This window comes from Dendropsophus ebraccatus, chromosome 1, assembly GCF_027789765.1.
Source record: "Dendropsophus ebraccatus isolate aDenEbr1 chromosome 1, aDenEbr1.pat, whole genome shotgun sequence".
NCBI classification, from domain to species: domain Eukaryota; kingdom Metazoa; phylum Chordata; class Amphibia; order Anura; family Hylidae; genus Dendropsophus; species Dendropsophus ebraccatus.
This window is the reverse complement of record NC_091454.1, coordinates 175689421-175705670: the sequence shown is the minus strand read 5'-3', so window position 1 is coordinate 175705670 and position 16250 is coordinate 175689421. Positions and strand designations below refer to the sequence as shown.

At 41.1% G+C, this 16250-nt stretch overlaps 1 protein-coding gene across 3 annotated transcripts in view; it reads right to left on the bottom strand.

Moving 5' to 3' along the window:
- Positions 1-16250, bottom strand: part of ST8SIA2 (ST8 alpha-N-acetyl-neuraminide alpha-2,8-sialyltransferase 2) — a 181206-nt gene that overhangs the window by 60190 nt on the left and 104766 nt on the right. For all 3 annotated transcript variants that reach the window (XM_069957947.1, XM_069965362.1, XM_069972082.1), the window contains exon 2: positions 12717-12779. In XM_069957947.1, coding sequence (XP_069814048.1) covers positions 12717-12779 — 63 coding nt within the window. The remainder of the gene's footprint in view (positions 1-12716; positions 12780-16250) is intronic.

The window sequence follows — 16250 nt, the reverse complement described above, 5'->3', positions numbered from 1 at the left end:
CTAGAGTTGTGAATGTAGCTTAGTTTAAGGTTGAGACACCTCAGGTAGCAGTCACAATGGTTTCAATATGACTACTAAAATAATAGCTGCTTCTTATTTAAAGATAATGATAGAAATATAGATCATACTAAAATAATTTACTCTTGGACACTGGATAGGAGGATTGTAGAGTGATATATTTCACACTTTCTATGCTAAGAAAATATTTATCAAACAGCTGTTTGTTTCACGTTCATGATGCATTGAGAACTATACTAATGGATGTATGACTCCAGGTAATCTGGCAGTCTTGGACCTGTTCTCTTTAAATATCATCAATCCATTGTGTCCTTAGACAAAATCTGTGAATTTTCTGGGTTATTTGGTGTTAGACTCTGAGCAGAATGCAAAACAGCTTGATGTGTTCTGGACCAAATTTGAATTTGGCAGATGGTCACCTTCATCAAACTCCGCTTGGTTTGTTACTCTTGGATTGTGGCCATGAGGTTTCTGGAAATGGGCACATTTTACTTATCTGTAATCATGGCACCTTTGACTTTTGTAACATAGATCAGGATAACAAGGATAGCAAGAACTTCAGAATTCAGAATAGCTATGCTATCAGTATAGCAAGTATTTGTTTTTTTTACCTTCAGAGTCAATGTGCTTTAAAAATAAAAAGCAGTGCATAATCCTCTGCCTTGATCCTTTGCAACTGCTGTTCCCATGGCTTCCAGTCCCAACTTCTCACCTCTACTCCCTATTTTCTCTAACATGTCAACCCTGCAGGAAGTACAGGAAGCCCACAGGATGGCAGCTGCAGGAGATCAGCACAGATGAGCATGCACCATTTTTTTTAAAGCAACCTGACTTTATTCATGATCCAGTTTGATGTAGCAAAGTACCTCTTAAAAGTTGCCACTAGATACTTACTTTTAACAAATACCCAGTCTTCCACATTACTTCACCTGCTTGCATTGTGACTTGCACCAGCAAGTAAAGGGGGTTACCTCCATTCAGAGGTAAGGTGCAGTTTGTAATGAGTGTGAATGGTAAAATGGTAGTATAGACTAAAGAAAAGACAAAAATGATGTACTGTGACATCGCTGAATATTTTATATCATGATTATCATTTGTGGCCAAAATAAAAAGATGGCCCTCATTAGGCATCAAAATTATGTCTCTCTGGAAAGACGGCCACAATACATTGTGTGAGCACAGCCCTAACCTGATAGCAATGGTCCCCATTAATGTTGATAAGGTTTTTTAGTACACCATCTGGAATCTGGTATTTTTAGTTAAAAATTGTTGTAGACTATTTTTGATGTGGAATATACAAAAATGGATGTCAGAGGATCTAAAACAATGTGAACAGACCCTTAAATCCTGTACCCTAACAATTACAATTCTCTTCACTGTCCATGATCTTCACACTGTACTTTAACTATGTCATTTAGGTATTCACATAATTTCTTAGGTTAGTTCTTTTCACTTTTTATACAGGAATATTTCACATTTAGCTCATACTTTGTGTTTTCTAAAAATATATAGAAATAGAATCACTTTTATTATAAGAAATACAATGGAAATGCTGGTTTCACAATGTTCATTATTTGCTGGCTGTACAATATCTCAGAGAGAAAAGAAATGGGAATTTCATATTTGTTTTGTGAACAAGAGTGTGTCACAGCAGGGGTCACTAAGCACAATAGCCTAAAGCCATATCTTCGGTGACTACCTGCTGTGCACCAGTGAGCTGCACCAAATGGGAATTAAGCAAAGTTTTTACATTGCCTTTATAGTGAAGGACAGTACGATGAATGTTGGAATGCATAATCTGTTAGTGGAATCATGTTCTATTATACTTTATAACTGAAATTACATTGTATCAGGCTTGAGTGAACAATATCCAAGGTAATCTTACCCTACTCTACTTCATTTTAATAATTTTTTTTTGTCATAGAATGAAGTCTCATATAAAGTAATGCAAAGGTTGTGACACGGAATATGAAAAACACAAGTCTAGCTCTCAAAATCCCAAGCAAACTGCACGCTACACAAATGTAGCATTGTATAGAAACCACTTACGGTGCTCTCACACATAGGTTTTTTTGAGTGTTTTTTATGCCACAAAAAAACGCCACAAAACAAACACCAATGAGGTGCATGGCGTTTTTTTCTGTAGTTTTAGCCACGTTTTTGGCCCAGCGTTTTTCCCCGAACATCGTTTTCAATGCTGAATTCCTTGTTCGGGTTAAAATGCTGACCCGAATGCACCCGCTTCAGAAAGGAATGGGTTAAGTGATCAAATTTGGCGCTCTTGGACTGGGCGGTAGCAGACTAGTATTATTGAGCTGGAAAGGGCCTAAAAAAATGGTCCTTCCCACCCTGGTACTACTTGGCCTAGTAGTACCAGGGTGGGAAGGGCCATTTTTTTAGGCCCTCCCCAGCCTAATAATACTATCAATAACATAATAGCATCAATAACACCAAAAAAGGCCAGGAGCAGAACACCCATCATTCTGACAGGTGTTCTGCACCTAACAGTAGGCATCATCATCACAGATGCTGCTTACAGTCTGGAACTCAAGGGGTTAAGTATGGATGCATGACATCCTCAATTAATTCCTCCATAGTGATGTCACAATGTACCCATCCCAGCAAGGAAGGGGTTAATTGCCCCTCTTCCTTGCTGGGATGGGTACAGTGCTGGGGGGAAGAAGTGGGGCCCTATTTATACTCACCACCGATGTCTTCGATCTTCACCAGAGCCGGGCACACTGAGATGCAAGTGTGCCAGGCTCTGCTTCTTCCAATAATTGGCCCCAGAATTAGCGGCTGCAGCGGCTGTTCAGTCAATCAGCGGCTGAAGCAGTGCTCCTGCTGCAGCCACTGATAGAAGACAGAGAGAAGACTGGAGGGTAAGTAAATAATCCCCCCGCCCCTCCTTACCCGGAATGGAGCACAATCTGGTCCACAGAGGGTTCATTTAATCCCTGTGGACCAGATTTTAACCCCCCGGACCACAGTCTGGTCTACAGAGGGATAAATTAACCCCCTGGGGACCAGACAGTGGCGCTTTTCTCCTAGAAAAGTGCCACTAAAAATGCCATATGCATAGGCTATGGCGTTTTTTTTGTGGAGCTGGAGACTTTCATTGAAGTCTAAGGGAGAAAAATGCCACAATTTGATGAAAAACTGCCAACCCCCCCAGCATGCTGCGGTTTTGTTTAACTGCCACAGACCCTAAAAAACGCCAGAAAGGAGAGAAAAACGCCACACAGAAAAAACTTAATGTGTGCAAGGCAGATCATAAAAATCCCTTGACTCCTGGTTAATATCTGGCCGCTGGCATTTTTGTAAAAAAAAAAAAAAAAAAAAACGTGGCATTCTTATTGGTGTTTTTAACAAAAAAAAAGAGGCAGTGTGAAGGCAGCCTTAGGTTAGTGATAGTGAAGAGGCATTCTATAAGAAAAAAGACACATCCACAATGCTATACACTGACCCAGGGTTCCTAACTATAATGGAGTTGTGCTTGGCGGTGACCACCATCGCCAGAGCACCGGGAAGAGGCATGATGTTTTTTTTTTTTACATGTGCACAGGATCACAGGATTTACATGTGCACAGGATATAACAATAATCTTATAAAGTGACATGGATAGCAAGTCACACCTGTTAAAGAATGTACCAATGCAGATCATAAAAGGGCAAACAAAAAGGCTATATTTTTTCCACTTAATTCTATTGAACTCAATGGGAAAAAGTGCCCTAATCTCATGGGTGTAATTGTTATGGCTGTAAAATTAGGTGTTGCAACATTAATATTTTTTGTCTGTTTCCATGCCAAAATACAGCTGTAATATTGCTATATAATTTGTCATGTATTTTGGACTAAGAATTGTGTGACATTGCAAGAATATACCCCAGATTAGAGTAGTGAAATATACCTTTAAGCATGCAATCAGACATGTCAAAAAGTTATTGATCCCACTGGGTGTCACTGATGAGACCTGCTGGGATCAGGAGATAAAGCCAAAGAGAGGACACGGCAGCAGCAACATCCGCTCCTCGGCCTCCTGCTCTTTAGGTAATAGGTGTCAAACTGCGGCCCTCCAGCTGTTACAAGACTACAATTCCCATCATGCATGGACAGCCAAAACTAAAGCTTTGAAACATATCACAACATACTTGACAATCATGTAAAGCATGCTTAATGCACACAGGTAAGAATTTATATAGATTAAAGGGGTTATCCAGTGCTACAAAAACATGGCCACTTTCCCCCTACTGTTGTCTCCAGTTTGGGTGGGGTTTTGAAGCTCAGTTCCATTGAAGTAAATGGAGCTTAATTGCAAACCACACCTGAACTGGAGACAAGAGAGGGGGAAAAGTGGCCATGTTTTTGTAGCGCTGGATAACCCCTTTAATATGGCATGTCACATATGGGCTAATTAGTACTCTGGAATTAAGGGCGCTCTATAAATAATAATAATAATAATAATAATAATAATAATAATAATAATAATAATAATAATAATTATTATTATTATTATTATTATTATTATTATTATTATTATTAAAATAGTTATTTATATATAGTACAGACCAAAAGTTTTCTGTATTTTCATGATTTTTCAAAATTTTCAAAATTGTAGATTGTAGTGGCATGCTATTTCATCCGGTTTACGTTTAGTTGGTCCATTATTTATTTTTGAACAGGACAATGACCCCAAACACACCTCCAGGCTGTGTAAGGGCTACTTGACCAAGAAGGAGAGTGATGGGGTGGTGCGCCAGAGGACCTGGCCTCCACAGTCACCAGACCTGAACTAAATCAAGATGGTTTGGGGTGAGCTGGACCCCAGAGTGAAGGCAAAAGGGCCATCAAATGCAAAACATCTCTGGGAACTCCATCAAGACTGTCGGGAGACCATTTTAGGTGACTACCTCTTGCAAAGCAGGAATCAAAGCAAAAGGTGGCTACTTTGAAGAGCCTAGAAGACATACTGTATTTTCAGTTGTTTAACACTTTCTTGTTCAGTCTATACAGTAATTCCACATGGGTTAATTCATAGTTTTGATGCCTTCAGTGTGACTCTACAATTTTCATAGTCACGAAAATACAGAAAACTCTTTGAATGAGAAGGTGTGTCCAAACTTTTGGTCTGTACTGTATATTGTACATAATATAAAGTGAATAGTATAAATTGGTAATTATTGTGCTGCATATTTTTTCTATTTTATAACCACCCCATCTGGTCATCTTACTTTTCTGACAATAAATAGTGTCTACCCAATCTATTGCCAGGTTCCACTTGAACCATTCTTTATATACCCCCTTCAAGAGAAAAGTCTTAGAAGCAGGGGTCTGACAGTCATTGAATGCAGTGGCGGATTAAATGTACCCTGGGCCCCGGGCTGTCCATCCAAACTGCCCTAGGCACTTTGCATGCTGAGGCGCACCCAGCACCCAGTACTGGGTGCTGGGTACTGGGGTGCCGCTCTGCTTGATGCCCGCTCTTCTCATCAAACAGACGTGATGGAGAAAGGAAGGAGGCTGGAAACATCTTAGTTTGGGGACCGCTTCTGTGCAGTGTCGGACTGGGGTGCCTGGGGCAACCAGAGGAAATGATCCTTGGGGCCCACCAATATAGAACCAGTGAGACACAACATGCTGCCCCTGCTCCTTCCCTGGATTCATCTGTATCTGTGACAAATGCCTTGTGAATAATATTTTCAGTCGAACTAAAACTCTCAGAACCCACTACATTTATACAGCTCTCAGGGTATGCTGGGAGTTGTAGTTTCTGAGTGGACAACCCTATAATAAATCACTGTGTGCAAAGTCTCCTGGTGGCTCCAATCTGTGGGTGACAACCATCAGCCCTAAAGGTCCAGCAATACATCTGTCTACACTGCAATACAATTCCCAGCATATCCTGAGGGCTTCAGACTGTCAGTCAATGCTGGGAATTGTAGTGCCTGCAGCTGTTGTAGTTGGGTTACATACACTGGATGCTTTGTGGGAGATCAGAATACATAGATCTGTGGGGGCTCAGTGTAGGAAAGTGACCCCAGAACATCTCCAATAGGGATAGGGGTAGATGTTTTTGTTCTATCCCCTATTAGTGATGTTCTGAGGTCACTTCCCTACATTGAGCCCCCACAGATCTATGTATTCTCATATGCCACAAAGCATCCAGTGTATAATGCACCTAGGGCCCAACTAAAACAGCTGCAGGCACTACAACTCCCATCATTTACTGACAGTCTGCAGCCCTCAGGATATGCTGGGAGTTGTAGTGCCTGCAGTTATAGTTGGGTTCTAGTTTAAAAGTTTGTGCTAGTGTACTGTAGTGACCGCGGGGCTGTGTCACTACACTACCGCAAAGAATACACTGACCCATTTAGACCCCAATGGTACAAAGGCTCTGCACAAATCGTCTGCAGGCTTGAAGCTGGGGGTGACTGGGGAAGGAAGGCAGCTGGGGGTGATAGGCGGAGCAGCTGGGGTGAAAGGGGGAGAAGCTGGGGTGACAGGGGGAGAAGCTGGGGTGACAGGGAGAGCAGGAGAAGCTGGGGTGACAGGGGGAGAAGCTGGGGGTGGCAGCAGGGGGAGACTATGGGGGTGGCAGCAGGGGGAGAAGATGGGGGTGGCAGCAGGGGGAGACAATGGGGGTGGCAGCAGGGGGAGAAGATGGGGGTGGCAGCAGGGGAAGACGATGGGGGTGGCAGCAGGGGTAGACGATGGGGTGGCAGCAGGGGGAGAAGATGGGGGTGGCAACAGGGGGAGAAGATGGGGGTGGCAACAGGGGGAGAAGATGGGGCGGCATGGGGAGCAGCTAAGGGGCAGAGGGAGCAGCTATAGGGCAAGGGGAACAGCCGGGCAGCAGATGGAACAAGGGGTACAGCCGGGCAGCAGGGGGAACAGGGGGTACAGCCGGGCGGCAGGAAGCCAGGGTGAGTTTCCGGCACAGACAGCTTGTCACGCAGGCCGGAAGCTCACAGTGCAGCCCCGCGGTGCCCAAACTACTCTGCTTGGCGGCGCACATGATGTGACATCATCACACCGCCAGGAGAGAAGTACGGCCACCGCAAAGCTGCACGCAGTAGTCAGGGAGCAAAGGACGGAGGGTTAGTTCCCGCAGGCCGCAGCCACCAGGTAGGAAATCAGAGAGAGGGGGCGGCGCCGCACTCCAGCGACAGCGCGCCACAGCAGAACATCACTCTGGGGCCCACTGTGGGCTGCCCAAACCGCCCACGTTATAATCTGCCACTGATTAGCAGGGATGCTGATCGTGGTCCTTTAAAGGACATTGTACAGGATTGGGAACACATAGATGCTTTATTGCATAAGAGCACTTAGGGCTGTGTCTGATATTCCAACTCATTTAAATGTGTCTCTGCTTCAGGAAGGAAGAAGTCATGTTTTCCTAATCTAATTCAATGCCCTTTAAGTGACACAAAAAGAACAAGACAAAGTTATCATAGAAAAAGAAAAAAGAAAAGAAGCTAAGGCACACAGGGCACAGCTGTAAATAGGGCACCATGTTGAATTTAGTGCTGAGAATATGAAACCTTATGGAATGTCAGCTGTGCACTGAACCATGTACATATATACTTTTAGCACGCTAGCAACAAAAACATTTTGGCATACACATCCATAAAGCCTTAATGTGCACACAAGTGGCTTTTTGCACAGTAGAGTCCTTGAGGTTTAAAAATATAACTATTCTTTTGTATTATATTCCAAGGCCTGAACTTGTAAAAGTATTGAATAACACAAATTCCTTTTTAATGACTCTTGGATTTAGAGACGAGTCGGAATCCTTGAGCACTTTCTATACATTTAAAATAACGCATTTGGCTGTCTCCACAATTAAATATGCTGGCAAGCACCATAATATATTCATATAAATGGACAAATGAGAAAGATTTGTACCCCGTAGCAGCTTTTCCTTGTCAAGAGTCTGTATGTAACAAGAACACTTTCACCTTTACTTTTTCAATTAATTGAGAAGTCATGTAGTGTCTTTGGGGCATCCAAATAATTACAAATAAGCTGCGATCAGGATGAAAATATCAGCGGAATTAAAATGTACCCAACAATTGTATAATGACATGCCAAGAAAATAAAATCTGTTTAAAAATAGGTAGTCACTTCCGAGTCTGCATTGAACATATGCAACGAATGTGAAATGTGATATAAATTACATTTTGTAATTGACTAAATTAATATGAAATTAAACATTAGTGGTAAATTCATTATACGGTGGTACTTTGGTTTAAGAGTAACTTGGATTAAGAGTGTTTTGGTTTAAGAACTCACAGTTTTTCAAAATTGTAACTTGGTGTAAGAGCATTGCTTTGGTTTAAGGGCTCCCTCTACTGGGTGGGAGGGCGAGTGGAGGAGGGGCATGGTCTGCAAAGCGGGGTCTACAGCACTGCACTCTGACCCAGGAAGTCTCCCTCACCTTCCAAATCATAGCAGATCCACTTCAGGCTGGGGCTTACATCAGGGGCCAGGACTGTGGGGGTAATCTCTCCATAGCTGTAACCCCTTTCTCCCCGGACAGAGAGTGCTGCTATACTGTGCACACTTCTGCCCTGCTCATTCCTTCATGCTCCCTGCAGTCTCTGTCAGCCCTTGTGTTTCCCATCCTCTCCATTACTGCACAATAACTTATAATATCACATAGTCTGCTGTTTCTAAAAGCTTGTTTCATCTGTTTTACATGTTATTCAGAATAATAAATCATTATCTTTGGGGTGTGGAACCAATTGTCTGAATTTCTATGATTTCTTATGGGAAAATTTGCTTTGTTTTAAGAGTGGATTTGGATTACAAGCACAGGCCCGGAGCGAATTATGCTCGTAATCCAAGGCACCACTGTATTAGCTGGGCTACTATATTCCCTTTAGGCTTATAAAAAAAAAAAAGATCTGTGTAAAAAAAGGCTAGGCTCACACTGCGTTTTTGCAATCTGTTTTTTGCAAAAAAAACGATAAAAACGGATGAACAAAAAAAAAAAACAATGCATTTGTGTGCATCCGTTTTGATCCTTTTTTTTAACTGACTTCCATTGTAAAAAAAAAAACGGATCACAACGGATCCGTTTTTTTTTTACAGACACAAAAGTAGTGTCAGCTATGTGTCAAAAAAACAAACGGATCCTTTTTTTGCATCCTTTTTTCGCAAAAAAACGGATTGCCAAAAAACGGATTGCAAAAATGCAGTGTGAACCTAGCCATACAAAAAAAACAAACCCTTCTTATATTCCCCATGAAATAATTCTGGTCCATCGTTTCTTGCACTGTGATGTGCCGTTCCTCTGTTATTCTTAGAAATATGTAACTCAATAACTGTCAGCTCTGATTGGTTAGCTTTAGAGTATGTATACACCATATACTTAACCCACCAGCACTAAGGCCACAACATTTAAATATCGCTTGAATTGAGTATTTTGTATGCTAGTTGGGACCCTGGACCCATCTGTGAGGGGGGTTTGTGTTATAATCTATTGAAGGGACATGACTCCAGTTGGAACAGCACATCACAGAGCTATAAGAAAAGATGTTCCAGAATTGTTATTTCATAAGTATTGTATATATACTGCATGTGGCAGTAAAATATGTAAAAGGGTGTTGTTGTTTTTTTTTTTTATAATAAAAAATGTTTTTATTGTGCATTATATACATTGGGCATCACAGAATTCTTACCAAACTATACAGACTTCAAGCCTGAATTCCTATTTATACATGGCGCTAATCTGTATAGACCTCAGAACAAGCTGCTCATTTCTCCAGACTAGATTTACAGATACTTCCTCCTATTCCTTCCCACCTCTGCAACACCTGAGTGCTGTTGCAGACCTCATTGTGGGATTGGCACTGGCCTCAGGCAATGGTCTCTCTCTGGGAGTGAGTCTTTAAGGGCTCAAAGCTTTCTGGGAGTTTTCCACATATTATGGAAGAGTTGTCAATTAGGTGTGTACTCAAAAATAGTGCCTATAAAAACTACATCTTTTCCAACAAGAATAAGTTACAGTGTTTCTCTGTCTACAAAAAAAATGGAATATGGCAATGACCGAAAAATGAAACAACTGCCCGATACCAACTCCTTTAAAGCAAAAGTACCATTAGTACATTGCTTATTTGTTTTTTTTACATGAACAGACCAGTGTTGGTGCAGAGATGCTAGGGCAACAGTCTTTTTGTTCAACCGCTGGTCTACTACCGAGCACCGGCCAGGCATGAAGCACTGCTTCATGCCCGGCTGGTGCTCGGTAACCAACCGGCGGCGCGTGGGAACTGGGCGGCGGATAAAAAAAAGGAACCCGGCAACCGGCATCCCTGCACCCGTGCCGGTCTGTTCATGGAAAAAACAAAAAAGCAATGTACTCCAGCCATATATGAGCTGTTGGAGACTGGAAGCAGAAGAGATTGAACTGTACATCACCTGCGGGGCTCCAATAATCAAATACAGAACAGCAATTCCTCTGTCTGAGATCACCTGTGTTTGTTGGACATAGAGAATCTGTAAAGAGGTTGTAAAGAGGGCAAAGAACATCGAAGCTGATGAGATAGAGCACAGAATATTCTGTTAAAGATTAGTAAGTCTTCTGTAAATTTTGACTAACAGAGGATAAAGACATTGAAATTTTCCGTAAAATGACATGCACTGTAAGCTGTGAATAGATTTCAATTACAGTTAATGCATGATTTAGAGAAATGGAGCCAGCCGTAGTCAGATCCATGTAAGAAATGTAGACGAATGAGCTATATTACTGCAATTCTGTTGTAAGAAGGTAACAGCAGATATGAAGAAATGTTTTTTAGGAATAGGTATTTATAGGAAATAAACTGCCTGAGATGGGACAGCACCTTGGCCAGTGATTGGCTGAGCGGGCTGCCACTGATGAGACAAGTCCATCTCTGAAGTGCAACTGATGACCAGAGATGCCACAGGAAAACACCAAGGGAATGAGGTGAAGTAAGCATAAGATGTTTGTTATGTTTTATATAAGGGCAGCAACATATAAAAAAAATTTAAGTGCTGGATAAACCCTTCAATGCCCTCATTTTGCATAACATTTGATGCCCAATGCCACAACTGGGGACTCAAACTGTTTACTGGCAGAATTGGAATGACACCAAAGAGAAGAGTTATTCAAGAACTCCTTAAGTCCGGCACTAGTCACTGTAGTAGTTTTCTGGAGTATATTTTATTACACTGTGAATTCATTTCTATATATTTGTGATCTTTAATCTTTCTTTGCCCATTGTCATAGTAGCCAGTCCCTGGTGACCATATAGGAATATGTTCAGTTCTTGGTGTTCTACCAAGAAAGCATAAAGTTTGTAGAGATTCAATAACAAAGCGTTCAATAGTTCATAATTGCATAAAATAATCACAAAATGATGATCTGTAGTTTATACAGTGATCACAGAGATCAGCCCAGGATAGAGATGAATAATGGATTAGCTATCATCTACAATTGGCAGGAATATGCACTACTGTTTAAAGGATTCCTCATCTGACTTTACCTGGAGTACTGCCTCATTTCTCAGCAATAGAAACAGCTGATGCGTTGGCACAGGATAATGGTGTAAATTTATTATATCCCTGTGGACCTAGTGTTATGAGGTCCTACTGATCATACGCAGACACTGATAAGCTACACTGTCTGGCTAAACAGACCCATGTTAGGCTACAGCTGCACTCATACAGCAATAATACAGTTCCATATGGGAACTGTGTATTTATTGCCAAGAACAGGATCCATAGAATTATAAAGCAGGGTTCCCAAAATAATTTATATGGGAAATGTTTCTATTATTTGTCATACAGTATGTAGGCCAGGAGCTACACTTAAGCCCCTGTTTGTTCCTTGTTCCCCGCTTGCTGGCGCCGCCATCACGCACGGTGGCAGCAAGCGGGGAACGAGGAGCAAACAGCGCTTGTTTGCTCCTCCAGTCGCCCCGTGTAATAAGGGCTTAAGTGTAGCTCCTGGCCTACACACTGTATGATGAAGATGTGTATCTATATTAGGAGAGAGAGAAGAACATTTTTGGCCCCATGCTTATATCTACATACAAATATTTGATTCCCAGTTACAACAATTACCTTAACTAGATGCAGGGAATGATTAGAAAAGCAAGTACTAGTTCATCTTCTGACTTCTTTAGAAGGACATCCCCTTAATGTGACAGTCCTAGGACTTTTCTTCTCCTCAATGTGACATGATGGCTGTGTCCTAAACATTGCAGCCAGTTTTCATCCTGGTGTCATTTAAAAGCTAACATTTTTAAATTCAATATGATTGCAAAAGCTAAACTCTGGGTCTAGTATTACTATGCATTGCATCTGCCCTTGGCAGTGAAAGCGTTAACCATACTATAAGCGTTTTTGGCGACACACCTCTAACAATATTGATGTGACTTCACATTGCAATTTGTCTTCACTGAAGTATAGAAATATTTGTAGATATAAAAGAAATGCAATTCACCTACATTTGCTGCTTTTCTCGCACTGTACATCTCCCTATTGCCTCACAACTTTATTTTGGCACATTTGGAAATGAAGTTGCAATGAAGAAGAACACAGACAAGTTGAAAATTGGACTGAGTGATAACTATTTCTATTGAGGCAAGCATCACAAGTTAGGATTGCAGCAGATTAATAGCAGCCTCACAGCCAAAACAAATGAACAAAAAAAAATCTCATTTACAAACCTATTAGATTTGCTATGTAAGCTTTCCACAGCTGATCTGATTGTGCCTCTTCCTCCAGTGCTCCTACAAGACAAAAACAATACATTATTTATCAAATTCTGTTACTGCCTGTAAGCTTTGCTTTAACAATCCGCTGATCCCTCATAGAGAGCTAAGACGTTCCCTCTTGCTTGTTTTAGACTTGGCTACAATACCCATTTCTAGACAGAGGAGACAGGTTCTTGCTGCTCTCCTCTGTTATAAAGTGTAACCAGGAGACATTACATCAGATCTCATCAAGTAAAGACTGTGCATTATTTAAGGGTGCATTACTTCATTCATCAACTAATGTAATAAGGGTCCTGATAAGACACATGACATAAAAGAGCACTGACGTTATGTAATGAATGAACTGAAGCTCACAAATTATGGACAATGGGAATATATCCCAGTTCATTTCTGTTTCATGAATTCAATGTTAATGTTATAGACACAACTTGTATTGCCACAAGGGTGAGAAGGAGGGAAGATGTATACAGTGTTACTATCCAACCTTTTATAGCTCTCCAGCAGTACAGTACACTTATCATAAAATCTTCCAGCCTCAGGAAGGAATGTTCTCCCTGTGATGGGGCAACTGGCATCTGCCTCATAAGGGTTTTGGCCTTCCTCTGGATCAACACAATAGGGTTTCTGTAGGTTAAACTTGATAGACCCTTGTCTTCTTTCAACCTTATTAACTATGTTACTATGACATGACTCTGCTGGCCCTATCTACACAGATAAGCAACAAACTTAGCTTTTTCAAGATTTCAATGTTTAACCCCTTCCACTGGATTTATTCTGGGCATTGATCAAGAACCAATAAATGGTCTTCTTTTTTCTATTGTTATATTTCAAGAGCTGTAACATTTTTTTTTCCAATCAACATCGGCTAAATATAAACATGTTATTTTGCAATAAATGTATTTTTGGCACCTATTCCTTAACCTTTATCAACTCATTTTTGGAAACATAATAGGGAGGTGGGGACATTTTATCAGATTTCTTTTTTTATTTACCATACATACAAAATTCTTTTGTGACACTGGTCAACAGCCAAAATTGGCTCTAATTTTCAAGATATAGACGTACTTTCTATAATTCGGCTCTGTATATGATTATATTGTGGGGGTGATACGGCTCTGTATATGATTATATTGTGGGGGTGATACGGCTCTGTATATGATTATATTGTGGGGGTGATACGGCTCTGTATATGATTATATTGTGGGGGTGATACGGCTCTGTATATGATTATATTGTGGGGGTGATACGGCTCTGTATTTGATTATATTGTGGGGGTGATACGGCTCTGTATATGATTATATTGTGGGGGTGATACGGCTCTGTATATGATTATATTGTGGGGGTGATATGGCTCTGTATATGATTATATTGTGGGGGTGATACGGCTCTGTATATGATTATATTGTGGGGGTGATACGGCTCTGTATATGATTATATTGTGGGGGTGATACGGCTCTGTATATGATTATATTGTGGGGGTGATACGGCTCTGTATATGATTATATTGTGGGGGTGATTCAGCTCTGTACATGATTATATTGTGGGGGTGATTCAGTTTTGTATATGATTATATTGTGGGTGTGATTCGGCTCTGTATTTGAATATATTGTGGGGGTGATACGGCTCTGTATATGATTATATTGTGGGGGTGATACGGCTCTGTATATGATTATATTGTGGGGGTGATACGGCTCTGTATATGATTATATTGTGGGGGTGATACGGCTCTGTATATGATTATATTGTGGGGGTGATACGGCTCTGTATATGATTATATTGTGGGGGTGATTTGGCTCTGTATATGATTATATTGTGGTGGTGATTCAGCTCTGTATTTGATTATATTGTGGGGGTGATTCAGCTCTGTATATGATTATATTGTACTATAGGGATGAAGCAATTATCCATATAATTGTATTGGGGAGTCTGGCTGTCTGAGATGTGATTCTGCATGGGGGTAAAGCAGCTCTGCATATGATTACACTGGGATGGTTACTGGGGGCTTTAGATGGAAAACAAAATAATCAACAATGCTCAAGGATTTCCAAATTCACAGGCCACTAGATGCCATACTTGCCAGAGTTCAATAAACATAATTAATTCGTAAAAATTCTTAGATATACCTGTAAATTGTAGTTGATTTCAGATAGAACTAAGTTTCCTATGAATATATTTCAAAAGTTTATGAAGAGTAAACTTGCTTCCTTATGATTGCAGAAGTAATAAATATGTCGGCTATTATACTGTACTATACAATTCACAAAATAGTAACATGAGAACTAGAGCCAATTAACATTTTTCCTTGTGATATTTGAATTCCGCACATAAAAATCATTAAGAAATGGCTAATTTTATTTCTGAACCAAACAACCTTTGAAAATTTGTTGACCAGTGTAATACTTTAGGTCCGTATAATTATAGCAATAAATAGGTAGTTCCAGCATACTTAACTTTCGCCTTAAAAAAGAGATAAGAAAATCTACAGTAGTGATGTCGTTTCCCAGGACTGCATCCAGCTTTCCAGGCACCCAGAGCGGAGTTCAAAAGCAGCAGCCTGAAAGCTGACAGCCATACATAACCAAGCATTTTGCTTCATTACTATTGTAGATTTGCTCATCTCTACTTACAATCATAACTTGCAAACATTAAAACAACATACTATACAAGCTAGCACATAATCTTCATATATTCCTGTTTGATTTTGAGCAATTACATATGCAGTCAAATCTGTTATATGTGAATTTACCCTTAGGGCCCTATTCCACAGTAACGATAATCGGCTGGATCGGCCCCATTTGGCCCGATTCGTCCGATTATCATTCGGTGAAATAGAGAGAACGATCAGCCGATGATCGTGTCATCGGCTGATCGTTCATTTAGGGCCCTATTCCACAGTAACGATAATCGGCCGCATCGGGCCCATTTGGCCCGATTCGGCTGATTATCGTTCGGTGAAATAGAGAGAACGATCAGCCGATGATCGTGTCATTGGCTGATCGCTCATTTAGGGCCAGACCTAAATATAGATAGAGAAGATAGAGCGCGGGGGAGGCGGGGAGGAGACGGCGCGGAGGACAAGCCCTGCAGCCAGGAATGTATGATGCTGCAAGGGCTGCAGGGACATCGGTAACGATATCCTTGCAGCCCTCGCTCAACGATCATTGGGCTGTGGAATAGGCCCAGTAAACGAGCGGCGATCTAGCAGATCGCCGCTCGTTCACATCGTTGATCGGGCCCTGCTTGGCCCGTGGAATAGGACCCTAAGGTTGCATCCATTAACTGGCCTTAAACTACATTACTAGAATAAAGCTTGCTGCTTATACTCAACTATGATCTCGACTGCTCTATGCTTGGGAGCCGTCATGCATCAGAGACGATATTGCAGTACTTGCTCTTTGATAATGGGAGACATTGGGACAGATCTAGCATGTGTATATCTTACTTTAGCAAGTTAAAGGATTCTTCAAATGTTGCATGTTGACTCAA